The sequence below is a fragment of the Abrus precatorius genome, unplaced genomic scaffold (genome assembly GCF_003935025.1).
Source record: "Abrus precatorius isolate BTA unplaced genomic scaffold, Abrus_2018 Scaffold10, whole genome shotgun sequence".
Taxonomy (NCBI): Eukaryota; Viridiplantae; Streptophyta; class Magnoliopsida; order Fabales; family Fabaceae; genus Abrus; species Abrus precatorius.
In genome coordinates this window covers 28,665,201-28,679,090 of record NW_020874292.1, presented here as the reverse complement: position 1 = coordinate 28,679,090, position 13,890 = coordinate 28,665,201, and the positions used below count along the sequence as shown (strand labels likewise).

The following is a 13,890-nucleotide window of genomic DNA, read 5'->3' as shown; positions in this document are numbered from 1 at the left end:
ATTTTGCTTTCAGTACAAGGTATATTTAAGTTGTTTTAAATATTCATGTATCAAATAATATCTAGTGATTACCTCTTTTAATTTCGCTGTCAAATCAAAATCACATAAATTTAATACACAGATGTAAATTTTTTTATGAAAAATATTTTTTTTCCTTCTGTTAAACGGCAAATCTTTATACTTTGGTCGCTAAAACAATCAAACTGCGTAATAAGGAAAGTTATTTTTTATTTTTTGCGTAAAATATTGAGAAAAACTTTATCACTTTCTAAAATCCTAATAGTAATTGTGATATAAAAAAAAAAAGAGAAAAAACTTATCATGTTTTCTTCTTAAATTGTTTGGAGGCGTCTAACACTCAACGCGCCCACGCGCTGAACAACGTCACCCTCGCCTTGAGTTGAAGTGACGTACACGTACGCCGTTAGCGCGTGCTAACTTGTGATATACGTAGGAGAATAGAATTCAAATATAACAAATAAAAGCATATTCTTCCACAACAAAGCACACATCTAGAAGGTTTAATATCCATTAGAAGCGGTTGACTTTTTTTTTTTTTCTTTTATCAGTTATCTGCAATTGCAAACTTGTTGCTATCCATTTTTCAATTTGGTTCTTAACCATTCGATAATATTGGACTTAAACCCAAAAATAGAAGAAATTATTGAGATTTGGTACAAAGTTTATGAAATAATAGGTTATCAACAAGTTAGATCATGGGCTTAACTTGCACTTAAAGTAAAGAGCAATTAGTAAATATCGCACATGCCATTAAAAATAATATGATTTTATTATTAATTGTCTTTAAGATTGAATTTAACTATTGAAAATAATTAATAATTTTTTCTATAAAAATATTTATTGCATTAATATTTTTGATAAACATTTATTATTTTTAAATATTTAAACTTAACTCTAAAAAGTTAACAAAAGAATATGGACATATGTCAATTAAAAAAAATGAAACATACTGGTTGCATTAAATGACACGCAGACCTCGAATATGGCATTAGCATGTTCTAGCTTTCACAATTCATTAAAAATGCGTTAACGTTTATGGCATTTGCTATCATTTATTTTTGTTGAAGCATCTGCTACGAAGTTATAGTTGAAAATGATAATTTTTTATCTATATTATAGCTATACCTATTTATTTAAGAATTTTATTAATCTTACCTCATAAAACTAAGTTTAAACATTTATAAATAAATTTTTTAATAAAAAATAAAAAATTATTATATTAAAGTTATAAAAATATAATAAATATTTTTTTAAATAAAATTTTACTATTATTAGCTGTTTATTTTAAGATTAATATTAAAAAAACTCTTTATTTAATTAAATATTAGACTAACGGCAAAAAAAAGGTGGTAAAATGAAAACTAAATGAAAATGACATTAAAATACTGGTTAGTCTCCGGTGAGTGATAGTGAACAGTGAAAACAGGAACAAATATTCTCTATTATATTTGTATAGAAAAATAAATATATAGATTATTCTTTAACCACTAAGTAGTAACAAGTGTGAGCCATTATTTAAAGCTTTTTAGTTCTTGGTTTCCAAACTGTCCACCATCATTTAAGGCATTTGATCGATTGGAATTGCTACTGCCAACAGTTTAAAGGTTCATGTTACAAAATCAATCTCCGCTTTAAACTTCTTTTGGCTGACTTGGTAAAGACAGTACATTTGAGTCAAGAAATTTCATCACAAGAAAAAGATAATACAATAAATATCCCACTGTTATATAACGAATTTTTACTTTTTTTCAGTTATTGCATTAACTAAAGTTCTATCGTTAATTATTATTGTACTTTTGGATCCCCCGGTGGTGGAATGGGGTGGGAAATGGGGTCAAGACGGGGGAATAAAGCCCTTGCTATCTAGATGGCCAATAAGACGTTGAACAGAAGGCCAGAAACTCAGTTATCTCATGTTCCAGCTCACATCTAGCTAGTTGAAGAAAAAAATTAGGTTAATTTCATTAGCTAATAGTTGCTTATCCTTGTTCTCCTCGTCCAACATTAACAGTTTCACAATGCAGGACAAAGATCTATTAGTTTTAACAGTCTCCCATAACTATCAGAAGGAATTCAACCAAATTCTTGATCACTTTGAAATCATCCTAAATGATGACAATGTGAACAGTAAATAGCGAGGAAAGCATTGGAAATTAGGGCCGCAAAAGGAAACGGAGAAGAAGAATCCCTTGCTACGGAAAGAATGATGCAAATTTGAAGATATCTTTATTTGCAAAATCAGCTTCCAGATGATCGAGTGAAATCAGATAAACATGATATTAATAAACTTACATAAAGAATCAAAGAGAAGGAAAAAGAAAACAGAAAACTAAATTAAAAAAAAAAAAAAAAAAAACTAAAAGCTTATGAGCTCTGGCCAAAAAATTAGGGTTGTGGCACTCTCTTCATTATGGATTAAAGAGCTTCCGGAAAGGCCCATCTTTCCTGTCTTTGGCAGCTTCAGTAAGAGCTAGGAACCGCTTGAATCCAGTAGTGGCAGCTCCTCGTCCAAGTGCAGCAGCCCTAGTTAGAACGTCCTCCCGCGAAGCTATGAGTCCAGCAGCAGAGGGACTAGGTACCACAGGAGCTACTGGAGCAGCTGGCACAATTGTAGGTGCAATCTGAGTTTGCTTAATTCCAGGCCCATGTTTGTTAAAGTCATCAAGAATGCTTTGTTGATCAGCTTTTTTGAGACCCTGAAAACACACATCATTCCAACATCAAGCATAATTTACAGATCATGCACTTAGTTGCATAAAAAAACCAAAAATAATTAGCATCCTGTGATAGCATAGCATCCATAAGCAAAGCATGAAGCATTAATGAATATTAACAAATTTAGCTAATTGATATAATTATTAATTATCTTTTTTATTCATCTTCTGTTGGATTTAGACATTGCAAGCTCTATTCTTCTGTAATTATATATGTATCTTCATATAATTCATATAATAAAGAATACATATGGCAAAACATCAGTAATAGACTGTGTTAGATGGCCTGCAGTTACTTAAGTGTACCTAAGAGGAATAGAATACGGAGAACAGGATTGGAGGCCCAGAACACCAGACACAACACGGTGGGGGAATTAAGTTGTAACAACTTGCTCAAGTGGCAAAGGGAGTAGAAGAAAAGGAGAGAATTAGTGAGGCTTAAGGCGAAGATGGGGTAAGAGAGAATGGGCATGAATTTTGTAATATTTGGGAAGGGAGACTAGCAAACCTCGAAGACCTTTTGTATCTGTTCATTTTTCCTTTTACGATTTCACCTTTGTAATTAGGATTACTACCACTTTTCTGTTTATCATATTACTTGTTAAGATTAATTTACTAAAGATGTAATGTGCTATTGAATTAGTGAACCTTGAACTGCTCTAGTGACAGACTATCCAATTTTTTAAGAATTACTAGTTTTCACAAAATTGATTCGTCAAAGTGCTTCTTTGTCAAGCTCCTCAAGTTTGAAATATAACATTACTCCTTTTCTTAAGAGGATGGCCCATTTGCTTACAACTTTTCAGCTTAAATTAATAAGCCAAGTTGGTAAAAAACTTCAGTAATTTTATTTAATCATGAGCTTAATCTTAATAAATTACTTCATGTATGCAATAAGAGTCATGGAAGACTTTATCTCAATGACCAGAGGTCCAGAACAAACAAATAATGCAACAACCAGTAACCAACCAATTAGTGATTTTGATAAAACTAGCAAGAAATAGCTAATTATAACCTTAAGCTCCAGTATTCGTTGAAACTCCATGGGTGTACCCTCAGGTAGCAATGCACGGTAAGTATCTGCTACAGAATCAACTGGAGAAAGTATAACCTAAACATGGGCATTCACACAAATTTGTCAGGAATTAAGCACAAGTTTGGTTTGGATTGAATTTGAATTTTAGGTAGAAATCTTTTTTCTTTTCAGAAATCTGTTCGCATATCTTGATTATATGATGTTTTCAACACAAATTAAGCTAATCCAAACAAATCAAGTTTTTTAAATTAATTTTAAATAATAAATATTTTCACTTATAAATGGACAACAGACCTTCAAAAGGGCCTCAGCTTTGCTCATTTCTCTGCTTACAAACTTGGAATAACTTGCAGCACCTGATGTCTGCACAGAAAATAAGCAGCCAGTTCGTGTAATGAGATAAACAAGCACACAGCAAATTGACAATTAGATATGCAAACAGAAGTATGTCACGTTCGCTATTTATTTATTTGACAACCCCCAAAAACAGAAGAGTAGAAGAAGTCAGCAATGGTGTTGATTCTTGCAGTAATGACAACAAATTTACAAGTTGTATTTAAGATGAGTACAAGGAATATCACCTGTCTACCAAGGGAAGGAACTTCAAGAAGGATTGTCTTTACAGCTTGGGTATCTAATAGCATCTGCAGAAATCAGTTCACTAGCTTAGTAGCTTATCAACATCATAAATTGGGTTCCAAGAGTTCACAGAAAACAGAGATTATCATATAAATAAATAAAAAGCTTCAATCATATATCAATAATACAGTTTAACTAAAAAACAAAGTCAGTCAGTCTCAAAACCCAAAATAGGGAAAGCAGTTCAAAATGGGACAAAATAGTAAATACAAGCTAAACCAGTTGCATTGGTTTCAACGCGTCTTCAATAACCAATATTTTTTTTGTTGACAGGAGTATGAAGTCATCAAACCTATTATTTGACTTCACTATTGATGTAAACTAAAAGGAAGTTGTTTTTAAGGAAGAACAAGTCAGTACCTGTTGAGCTCCAGTTTCAGATATTTGCTTGCATTTGAAAATGTTTGAATAAAAGCGTGGACCAAGAGATGATGCAAGCTGCAGATAATAAATAGGAGAATAGATTTAAAAAACAACCTACACACCATGCGAATTATTAGGGATGATTAAATTAATGAACTACTAGGGGATGTTATCAAGAATGAATATGAGAAGATATTCAAAAACAGAAATGATAGAAAAATCTAGCACAAGTGAAAATTGACTAGACCTGAGTAAGAATCCTGAAACTCACCAAAACATTCATAGTATGGAATATGGATAAACATCGACAGATACTCCCCAAATAAACAAAATTTCCATGCCATGGAAACGATTTAAGGTGAATATGAAATAATAGAATGATGCACTCACAAGAAAAATTATTTAAAACATTAAAAAAACACAATGTATACTTCATAACTATAAATCTGCAATTACTTTGCTAGACAAGAAATTGTCCTTAACACCAATTTTAATGTCAAAAACCATAGTTTTATGTATTTAATCCACTTTATAGTCAATCACCTTGTCCAGAAAGAACTGAAAGTAGACAGGTGAAAGAAGACTTCCAAGTACAGGAATGCTAATGGTTAGAATCAAATTTATGGCATTAACATACCTGCAAGAAAAAATAGTACAGCTAAATTAAAGAACTTAGTCAGGAATGACAATTATTTGTTAAATTTTATTAAGGAATTCAACTTACTCTGATTGATCACCAACACTCTCAAGGGTACCCCAAGGGACACGAGTCATTGCAGCCATTTCAATGTCGAATTTAGTTTCCAGGCCATGCACTAAGGTCACCAATGATTTAGTTATAACGGCTGAAAATTCATCCTGTATAAATTGCATACCACTGTTAGAATGAGAGCTGTAGAATTTATTCATCATTTACTAAGAGAGAATAAGGTTCATACCTGCACTTCTGAAATATCCACCCCATCTGCAAATTGAGGATCAATTATTTTAGAAACGCTTTCTGCCAGTTCACCAGCCTGTCAAGCAACAAAGCTAAATAAATCAGGCATTTCCTCATTATCAACTAGATGAAGAATGTTAAGAAACTAACTAACCGTTTTGTGGCAATATTCAGCTGAATTGACAATGTAACAAATCACTCTTTCATCCCTATCAGATGTCTGTTCAACATTTCCAAATATTAAAAAACAAAAGAATTTTGTCTGATAGCATGAATAAGTAACTTCTCATCACCAAGAAAAATCAATCCCTTTGAAGATACCTTTATTTGTCCATCCATGCCAGTGGCTGCGGCAACAATTCCTGTTCCCCCTTTTGGGAGTCTAGCAAAGAGCTTCGTAGCATATGCTTTAAGAACTCTTTGGAAAACCTGAAATTGAAAGGGAACAAAGTCATAAATTGCATGAATATGACTGCAATCGAAAACTAACTTGCTTTCAGAAACAGAGTTAAATAATATTATTTTTTAATACTTTACAACACTACTACCAAAGATGGCATAGCCTTATTATTAACTTTTCTGCCACATTCAACTACACTTATCAGCAAAGAAACCAAATTAATCGGTACAATTATGTTCTTTATCTGTCAAAGAAATACTCTGAAACATCCAGAGGGGACTCTTGACCAACAATAACAAAAATAAATGAAAAATCATTTGTAATCAAACTGTCAAACAACACTACCTTCTTAAAATAATAATAACATTGCAATAATTTATGATATTACAAGACTGACTGAAACAGGGCCTACTGTTCTGCTTCATGATAAACAAGTAGCAGAAGCTAATTTATAACTAAGTGAAAGTTTCTTTTCATTGAGTGCCCTTACATCTACAAGTCCCACAAATTGAGTTAAATGCCTCCCTTTCTTAACAAAGTTCAAGGAAGGATTTTTTTAATTTATTCCTTATTAAAGTAGTTCTTTTGATAAAAATAAATAAGTTGCCATAGACAATAGCAAAAAAATTATACTTTGATTCCAATGTACATTATGAACAATCATCCATAATTTGGACACATGATTCTGAACCACCGCCGAAACAAGGTAAAAAAAAAAAAGGGAAAATAAACTTATATGCATTATGACTTTTTATATGAAATAGAAATACTAAACTATAATTCAGAGTTTACCTTAAACAGATTGAATAGTGTCTGGTTCTTTGTTAAAGCACTGCATCTCTTCAAGCTTCTCTTGATTATAAGAAACAACTGTGTTGCATCACATAAAACAACCAAGTAAACACTAAGCAAAACAAAAACTGATTGTAAAAAACAGGGAAAAAAAAGCTATCTAGCCGCATTACTCTTTTGCAACAGTTAATCAGGTACCACCAAGAACTTCTAAGAGCTCATAAGACAAGAAATGATATAGTGGTAAGCTACCCTGCTATGTAACATAACCTGCACGAAGATCAAGGGGCTCACCTGCATGCTACTGGATAAAACACTACTCTGACTTCCCTCCTCAATATCCCATGTCTCCTCCTATAGTGGATAAAACATTGAATCAAGGGCAAAAAAACTAAAGTAAATCACAGAACACATATCTAAAAGGCAACATGCAAATTACCTGAACAAGTTTCTCCAGACTTTCCATTAATGTCTTCTCTTCTAATTCTACATATACTGTTAAGTGAGGTTCAAAGCAAGATGAAATAATTCCACGAAAGTTGAACTGTCCAACAACCAAATGTTTGTCAGATCTGTCTTAATGAAACAGGCCAAAAGTAATAAAATGAGAAAACCTCTAGATTTTTTTTACATCAACCTCACTTTTTTCACATTTGAAATCTTATACTTCTGTTGTTTCACTTTGATAAAAATGAAAATAATTAAAAAAATAACTGAGGCAACTGTTTGAGAAAATTTGTCACATAAACTCAGATTTCAGATCAAGAGAACAGTACTAGTGAAATCAATAAAATATTAGTCCACAACTCAAGATTGAAAATTTTAAAGCAAAGTAACATCAGAATGTAGCACATCTTTTTTTTGGGGTTTACAAAATTACAATGCATGTGTCACATACTTAAGTTGGAATATTGAATAAAGAACCACACCAGATAAAGTGGCCAAGAAAACAGAATTACAGGCAGACAAACCAAAAAAGTTAATCCCAAAAGCATTGATAATTTCGATATCATCATGGCAACACCTCAGAGACCACAACTGTAAATACATGGACTTAGTCTATAAAATTAATTTTATATATATTTATATTTATATATATATATATATATATATATAATAGTCAAAAGAGACCATACCCCAGCTCCAGGCACTGCCAAATCTTTACTTCCATCTTTTTCCTATTTATCAAAATCAAAACATAATGGTCATTTGATAGCTATAATTTCAAAAAAGAAAAAATCAAGAATAAGGACTGCCCTCTTCAGCAATTTATAATACATACATCACCATCACCTCCTTGATGGGCAGCAAGCTTTTTTTCATATTTCTTCCGGATATCCGAAGCATTACTACTCGAATTAGTCCCTCTACCTATTTCTTCAATCTCATTCCCAATCTCTCTGTTTTGAGTGCCTCCCCCAAATTTCTCAGCCAATTCATCCTCAAACTCTAAAGTTCGCTGTAAAGCCTGAAAGGAATTAACAGATAAAACACTGAATAACACTTAAAAATCTAAATGTTTTCATCCTATATATATTAGATTGATAACTTATGCATTGTTACCAACATCTATGAAACAGCCCTGGGAAAGGGAAGTATAGACAAGGATGTAAGATAGCATCTTAACATGTGAAGCAATTATTTATGAAGCACAAACTCCAACTCAGACACTGGACATGGATACTCCGACACAATTTATGTAAGAATATAGGACAATGGGACACACCTATATATATAATGAAATTAAATATAAGTAACATAACAAAAGGTACAAGACGATAATCAACTTGTATATTTTTGGACCTTTACCTTCTTATGATAATGAGCCTTAGAAAAACATACTAATAGGCATTGTTTTTCAATATTTTATATTACATTTTAGATTTTATTTTTTGAATTTGAAAAAATTATATTTATATATATTTTTATAATATTAATGTCCTTGAAGTGTCTGTCCATATGAAGGTGTTAGCTCAAGTGTCTGAGTCATATAGAAATATTGACTTGAGTATCCAAACCGATAAAAATAATCTTTTAAGTGGACAACTAATGAGGAGTGCCTAACATGTGTCGTACAAGTGAAGGGGAGGTGTAGGTGCCTAACATTCTCACACTTCAAGAAAGAAAAGTATCTGTACTTCACAGATTATCATAACAGGATCGTCAATACTTCATCATTTATGGGCTTACCAACAACAAGGTCCCAACATCTGGCTTTTCCTTTAGATTAGCAAGAATGTCCTCAAGTTGTTTCCTGTGGAGAGAAGTATCATAAACACAATAATAATTTTGCATACATTGACCCTAAACTGAGTTTATTAGATATGAAAAGGCACAATATTCTGTCAAATGCTCAATTCCACTCCATCACTCTTTTTTTTGGTAATAGAATATCTACAATAAAAACATCTCAAACTTTTTATACTTCATTAAATTTGATGATGGAAATTCAAAATCAAACATATGGGGAGATGAAGATGAAGTCCAAGTAACATTCCAAACTGTAGCAATAAAATGATTCCAATAAATTAAAATGTTATTTCAATGGTCATGGATTCTTTTAATGGAGAAGGCATGATTCATATCCATTGCTATATGACTTATATACAAACAAATAAGGATTGTACCTTGTTTTCTTGCAAAATAGGATACAGAGCCGATATGAAACATGCCATGAAGATGGAAAAATTTTCCAAATTTCTTCATTTGATCTCATTCGGCGCTTAATCCATGCATATCTTCGTTCAGTTTTATCCAACTTTGCAAGTTCTAAACAATGAAAAAAAAAATTGAAATCCAAAGTTCAGACATTTGACAAGAACTCTATGAATAAACTATCATAGAAGTAAAGCTACAGATAAAGAAAACATACCAGCTCCTTCAAAAATTTGCTCATACGATGTAAGCTCCCTATTACAGAAATTATTTACCAATTCTTCCCTCACAGAAGGCTCTAATGCATCAACAACCAAGCAGGCATCAGACAACTGCTGTAGCAAATTAGTTTCTTCTGTCTCCTTTCCAGTACCTAAGCTGAGACAAAAAGAGAAAATTGAGGAAGCCAGTTACACTTAGGCTCTTTGGAACCAAGCAGCTTCTGTATCTAGTGAGGTTAAATACATGCTCAAAAAACAGATATGCAATTCACATTGTGGAGCCTACAGGGATTTCCAAACAGAGCAGAAGATATAAATCAGTAACAGCAATATACCTAGAAAAATCAGAAAACACATGTGACTTTAGTATTTGCTTGATATTCTTAAACTTCTCCCTCAGTTCTATGATCTTCGGAATATCCCTATAGGCCTCAAAGTGACTACATAACTGGTTGACTGCCTGAAATACAAGAAGACAGTATCAATAAATCAATATATAAAGCAAAAAAAATATGTTGAGTTCAATAGAGTAGTTAATTAAAACAAGAGGTATTACTTTCTTCATGAGAAAGATGAAAATTAAGGAATTCAAAACAACTGAAGTAGACATCCAGAGTCTATACTGTGTGTGAGTGAGAATTTGCAGCATGTTAGGGGACCGCTTTTTCCAGAGAAATGATCATATCTTTTTTCAAAAGCTCTCTCCAGAAACTGACAAAAATAAACAATTATTTCTTCAAAATAAGTTAATAAAAAATGCACTCAATTCTAGATGATTTTAATTTTGCAAAAATGATTTTGGTTAAAATTGAGTTTAGAGCAAAGTAAGTTATGTTCACAAACTTTTTATCTCAAAAGCAAGTTTGCAATTACAAAATTGTCAACCTAATGCATAAGCTACATAAAAGTTGCTTGAGCTAGAATCATGTTTAACTTTAACCACATTTTCCTGTTTGAAGCATAAACCAAAATGTTTTCTCAGACATGTTAATAACGATAAAATCCCAATGGCAAGCTACAAAGATAGATTGGATACCTCCAGCTGTGCAGCGGCCTCTTTATATTGACGTTTAGAAGCCATGACTTGAAGCTGTTCAACAGCAGAGACTGCCATACAATAGGTAAGCTTGTTGAAGTAAAAAATCAGAAGATGTCTATGCATCTAAAACACCAATTATGCAACAAAGATATAGAACAGATGCAACATTTTATATTTGTAAGTTAAAATTGCATCCACTTTGTTTAAATGTTTGCATCCGAAAAGTAGTTCAATGGTTTATTCTACAAGTAGCAAACATTACTTGGTAGTTGTCTGTCGCAATCAAATATGAGGGACTTTACAATCTCTACATGTTTATGGCAAAATAACGTAGAATGATGTATAAGTAAAAGTGGTTATATGATTCTTAACTATGTCTATGTGGGATTATGCGATCCAATCATAACAATGCCGTCGATAGTCACATAATAATGCTCAAAACTCATCATTATTTTTTATTGTAATTAACAGATTTTGCATATTTACATTTTTTTTATTGCTATATTCCACAAAAGGACAAAATTATAAATAAACAGAATGTACACAATATCTACTTGTTTAACAAAGAACTACACTTGCTCAAGCTCATAAACATACCTAACGAACCAAACTTGCATAAAGTTCAATTTCTTAAACACTAAACGAAACAAGCTTATGAACCACGAATGGATAAACGTTTTTTCACAGACAAAGGAAAAGCAAGATTTACCGAGCATCGTAAGCCGATGAAGTGCAGTAATCGTCGTAGTTATATGCTTCTTTGCAAAGTCCAGTTTCTTAATATCGCGGCAAATTTCTTGAACCATTGTTTCACTTTGTACAGCTTTCGTTTTTATCTCTCGGATCTTATACATCAGTTCCTGCATTACGAAACCAACTACAACGGTTCAAAAAGCACAAGACACGCTAATTTCAGAAAAATCAACTACTTCACACACACACACACACACACACAAATACCTCAACGGCACGTGTAGCAGCAGCGAGATCTTCTTTCGCCTTAGTTCCTGAATTGCTCTGAAATCAGAGAATCGGAGCCATCAAAGAGCGAAAATCACGGAACGAATTAAACTACGCGACGTTAATCGAAGAGATTTTAAGACCTGTTGGCGAACAGCAGCTAGAATTCCAGCATCAACAGTGCGAATCTCGTTCTGGATTTTTTGCATCAGTGGCTCCACGCCAGAGAGAGATGCCTCTGTATGATAGCATGCAAAAATTTGAGAAGCGAAACGTTAAATCAAAAGCGTTGGCGATTGAGATTGAAATTTGTTGCGTACCGTTTGGGAACATTTGGTTGATGTACTCCAAAGCACTTGACTTGTCCATTGGTGAAGATGAGAAAAACGGCAATCAAAAAAGCATGAACAGTGATGGTAATGTACAGATCTCTAAATTCGCACCATTTATGCTCTTCGATTCGTCGCAGATCCAATTACAGAGCTATCAGCTGTGCCGCTTGTGCCACTCCTCCTATCATCTTCTTCAACTTCTGGACACTCCTCTAATATATGAAATTCAGAGGACTCGTAATGAAATTTTCATTTAGATAAAATAATTAAAGGGAAAACTAGAACATACACAATCTATCTACTGCTGTATATTTTTTTTAGTATTTATTATCAATTGTATTTTCCCTTTTTTATTTTCCATCTACTACAACTAATATTTATTTTTATTATTTTTGGGTGTACATATTTAAAATTATACTTATGCATGAAAATTAAATAAGATATCAGAATGTATTTGAATAAATAATATAATTAAAATTTGTCAATAATGAGAAATTATTATATAAATTTAATTATGAAAGATTATGAAATAAAATAAACAATTTTTATAATATGTATTTAATGATATATAATAAAAAATTATATATAATAACTTTTTTATTAAAAATTATAAAATATTATAAAATTTAAAGTGATGATAATATTAAATGTTATATTTTTAAACAAATAATGTTTTTAAAATATGTTAAGAGCATATAATAAGAAACTATTTTTATTAAAAATTAAAAAAATCTAAGATATTAATAATAATAAATGTTATAATTTTTAATAAAAAAAATTATTTATGTCGTCAAACATTAAAAAGATTAACAAAAATTTACTACTTTTTTAGTCAGACAGGTATCGCTTACTATTAATATTAAACAAAATGATTAATTTTATCAATTATTATGAATTTATGGTAAAATAAATTGATTTTACTAAATATAGTTATAAAAAGTGCCAAAATTATTGTACTAGTTGATCAGTAAAGAATATTTTTAAAGGAATAATAAATTATTATAATAATTATTGACAAAATTATTTATAATAAATATAATTATTGTTAGAAATATTTTTTTTTATATTTTAAAGTTATAAATAATTTTAAAAAATAAAAATATTTAACAAAAATTCAATAGAAAAATATTTATAATTTTTTTAACACTATAAAAAAGTCTCTAAAATATTTTTATAGTTTAATTGAAGTAACTAATAATTAAGTCACACTATCATTTTGTTGAGCTATTAGTTTTAAATTTTAATTTTTTTAAAAATAAAAACATTTTTTAGTTTTTATTTTTAAAATTTTTTAATTATAAATTTTAAACATAAATACATAGTAAATAAACAACACATATGATAAAAAGATAATAAAAAACAACTTATTTAAAATATTTTTAAAATTTAAAGGATTAAAATTAATCAAAATTAAGTTAGAGAACAAAATTAAATTAAACTTTTAAATTGACAAAAAAAATATTTTTTTTCTAAATTTTAATAATAATTTACTAAATTGTCCCATAAGTACATGAGTATTTGCTAAACATATTTTAAACAGGTTAATAGCTTTTCAATGGTTCTCATCTCATAGACAAATATTTGAAAATGGGAAAAATTCTACCAAAAAAAGATATTTGCAAATATCCATTAAAAAACTTTAATAATTTAATTTAGAGTAACTATATATAAAGTCACAGTGAACAAAAATGCTTAAACTTACAAAAATAATACAATGTTTGGTTGCAATAATACTTGCACAATCTTAAGTAAGCATATATCAAAAGCCCTGTGAAATA

At 30.8% G+C, this 13,890-nt stretch overlaps 1 protein-coding gene across 3 annotated transcripts; it reads right to left on the bottom strand.

The window, feature by feature from the left end:
• Positions 1-2,194: 2,194 nt before the first annotated feature.
• Positions 2,195-12,362, bottom strand: LOC113852638 (vacuolar protein sorting-associated protein 53 A). 3 transcript variants are annotated; one of them, XM_027482959.1, is made up of 25 exons: positions 12,101-12,362; positions 11,924-12,018; positions 11,781-11,837; positions 11,530-11,680; positions 10,818-10,888; positions 10,338-10,492; positions 10,117-10,241; positions 9,778-9,938; positions 9,533-9,674; positions 9,096-9,159; positions 8,188-8,373; positions 8,042-8,083; positions 7,345-7,449; positions 7,200-7,259; positions 6,906-6,983; positions 6,035-6,142; positions 5,868-5,933; positions 5,712-5,789; positions 5,498-5,631; positions 5,317-5,410; positions 4,771-4,848; positions 4,353-4,415; positions 4,066-4,134; positions 3,751-3,846; positions 2,228-2,717 (listed from the first exon to the last, which is right to left on the bottom strand). In XM_027482959.1, exons 6-25 carry the CDS (start codon positions 10,428-10,430, stop codon positions 2,430-2,432), a joined length of 2,130 nt encoding a protein of 709 aa, XP_027338760.1. In that variant the 5' UTR covers positions 10,431-10,492; positions 10,818-10,888; positions 11,530-11,680; positions 11,781-11,837; positions 11,924-12,018; positions 12,101-12,362; the 3' UTR covers positions 2,228-2,429. The 3 variants fall into 3 exon arrangements, with proteins under 3 accessions (XP_027338758.1, XP_027338760.1, XP_027338759.1); XM_027482957.1 differs by lacking the exon at positions 10,338-10,492 and having other exon boundaries at positions 2,195-2,717; XM_027482958.1 differs by lacking the exons at positions 10,338-10,492; positions 12,101-12,362 and having other exon boundaries at positions 11,781-11,827; positions 11,924-12,016.
• Between the last annotated feature and the right edge of the window lie 1,528 nt (positions 12,363-13,890).

What these genes read in the sequence shown, in the direction of transcription:
- LOC113852638 (XM_027482957.1), bottom strand. Translation starts at nt 12,149, where the DNA reads ATGGACAAGTCAAGTGCTTTGGAGTACATCAACCAAATGTTCCCAAAC. An exon ending in TTTTATCCAGTAGCATGCAG is followed by an intron (nt 6,984 to 7,199) that starts GTGAGCCCCTTG and finishes GATGCAACACAG; the next exon opens with TTGTTTCTTATAATCAAGAG. An exon ending in AAGCTGAGGCCCTTTTGAAG is followed by an intron (nt 3,847 to 4,065) that starts GTCTGTTGTCCA and finishes GCCCATGTTTAG; the next exon opens with GTTATACTTTCTCCAGTTGA.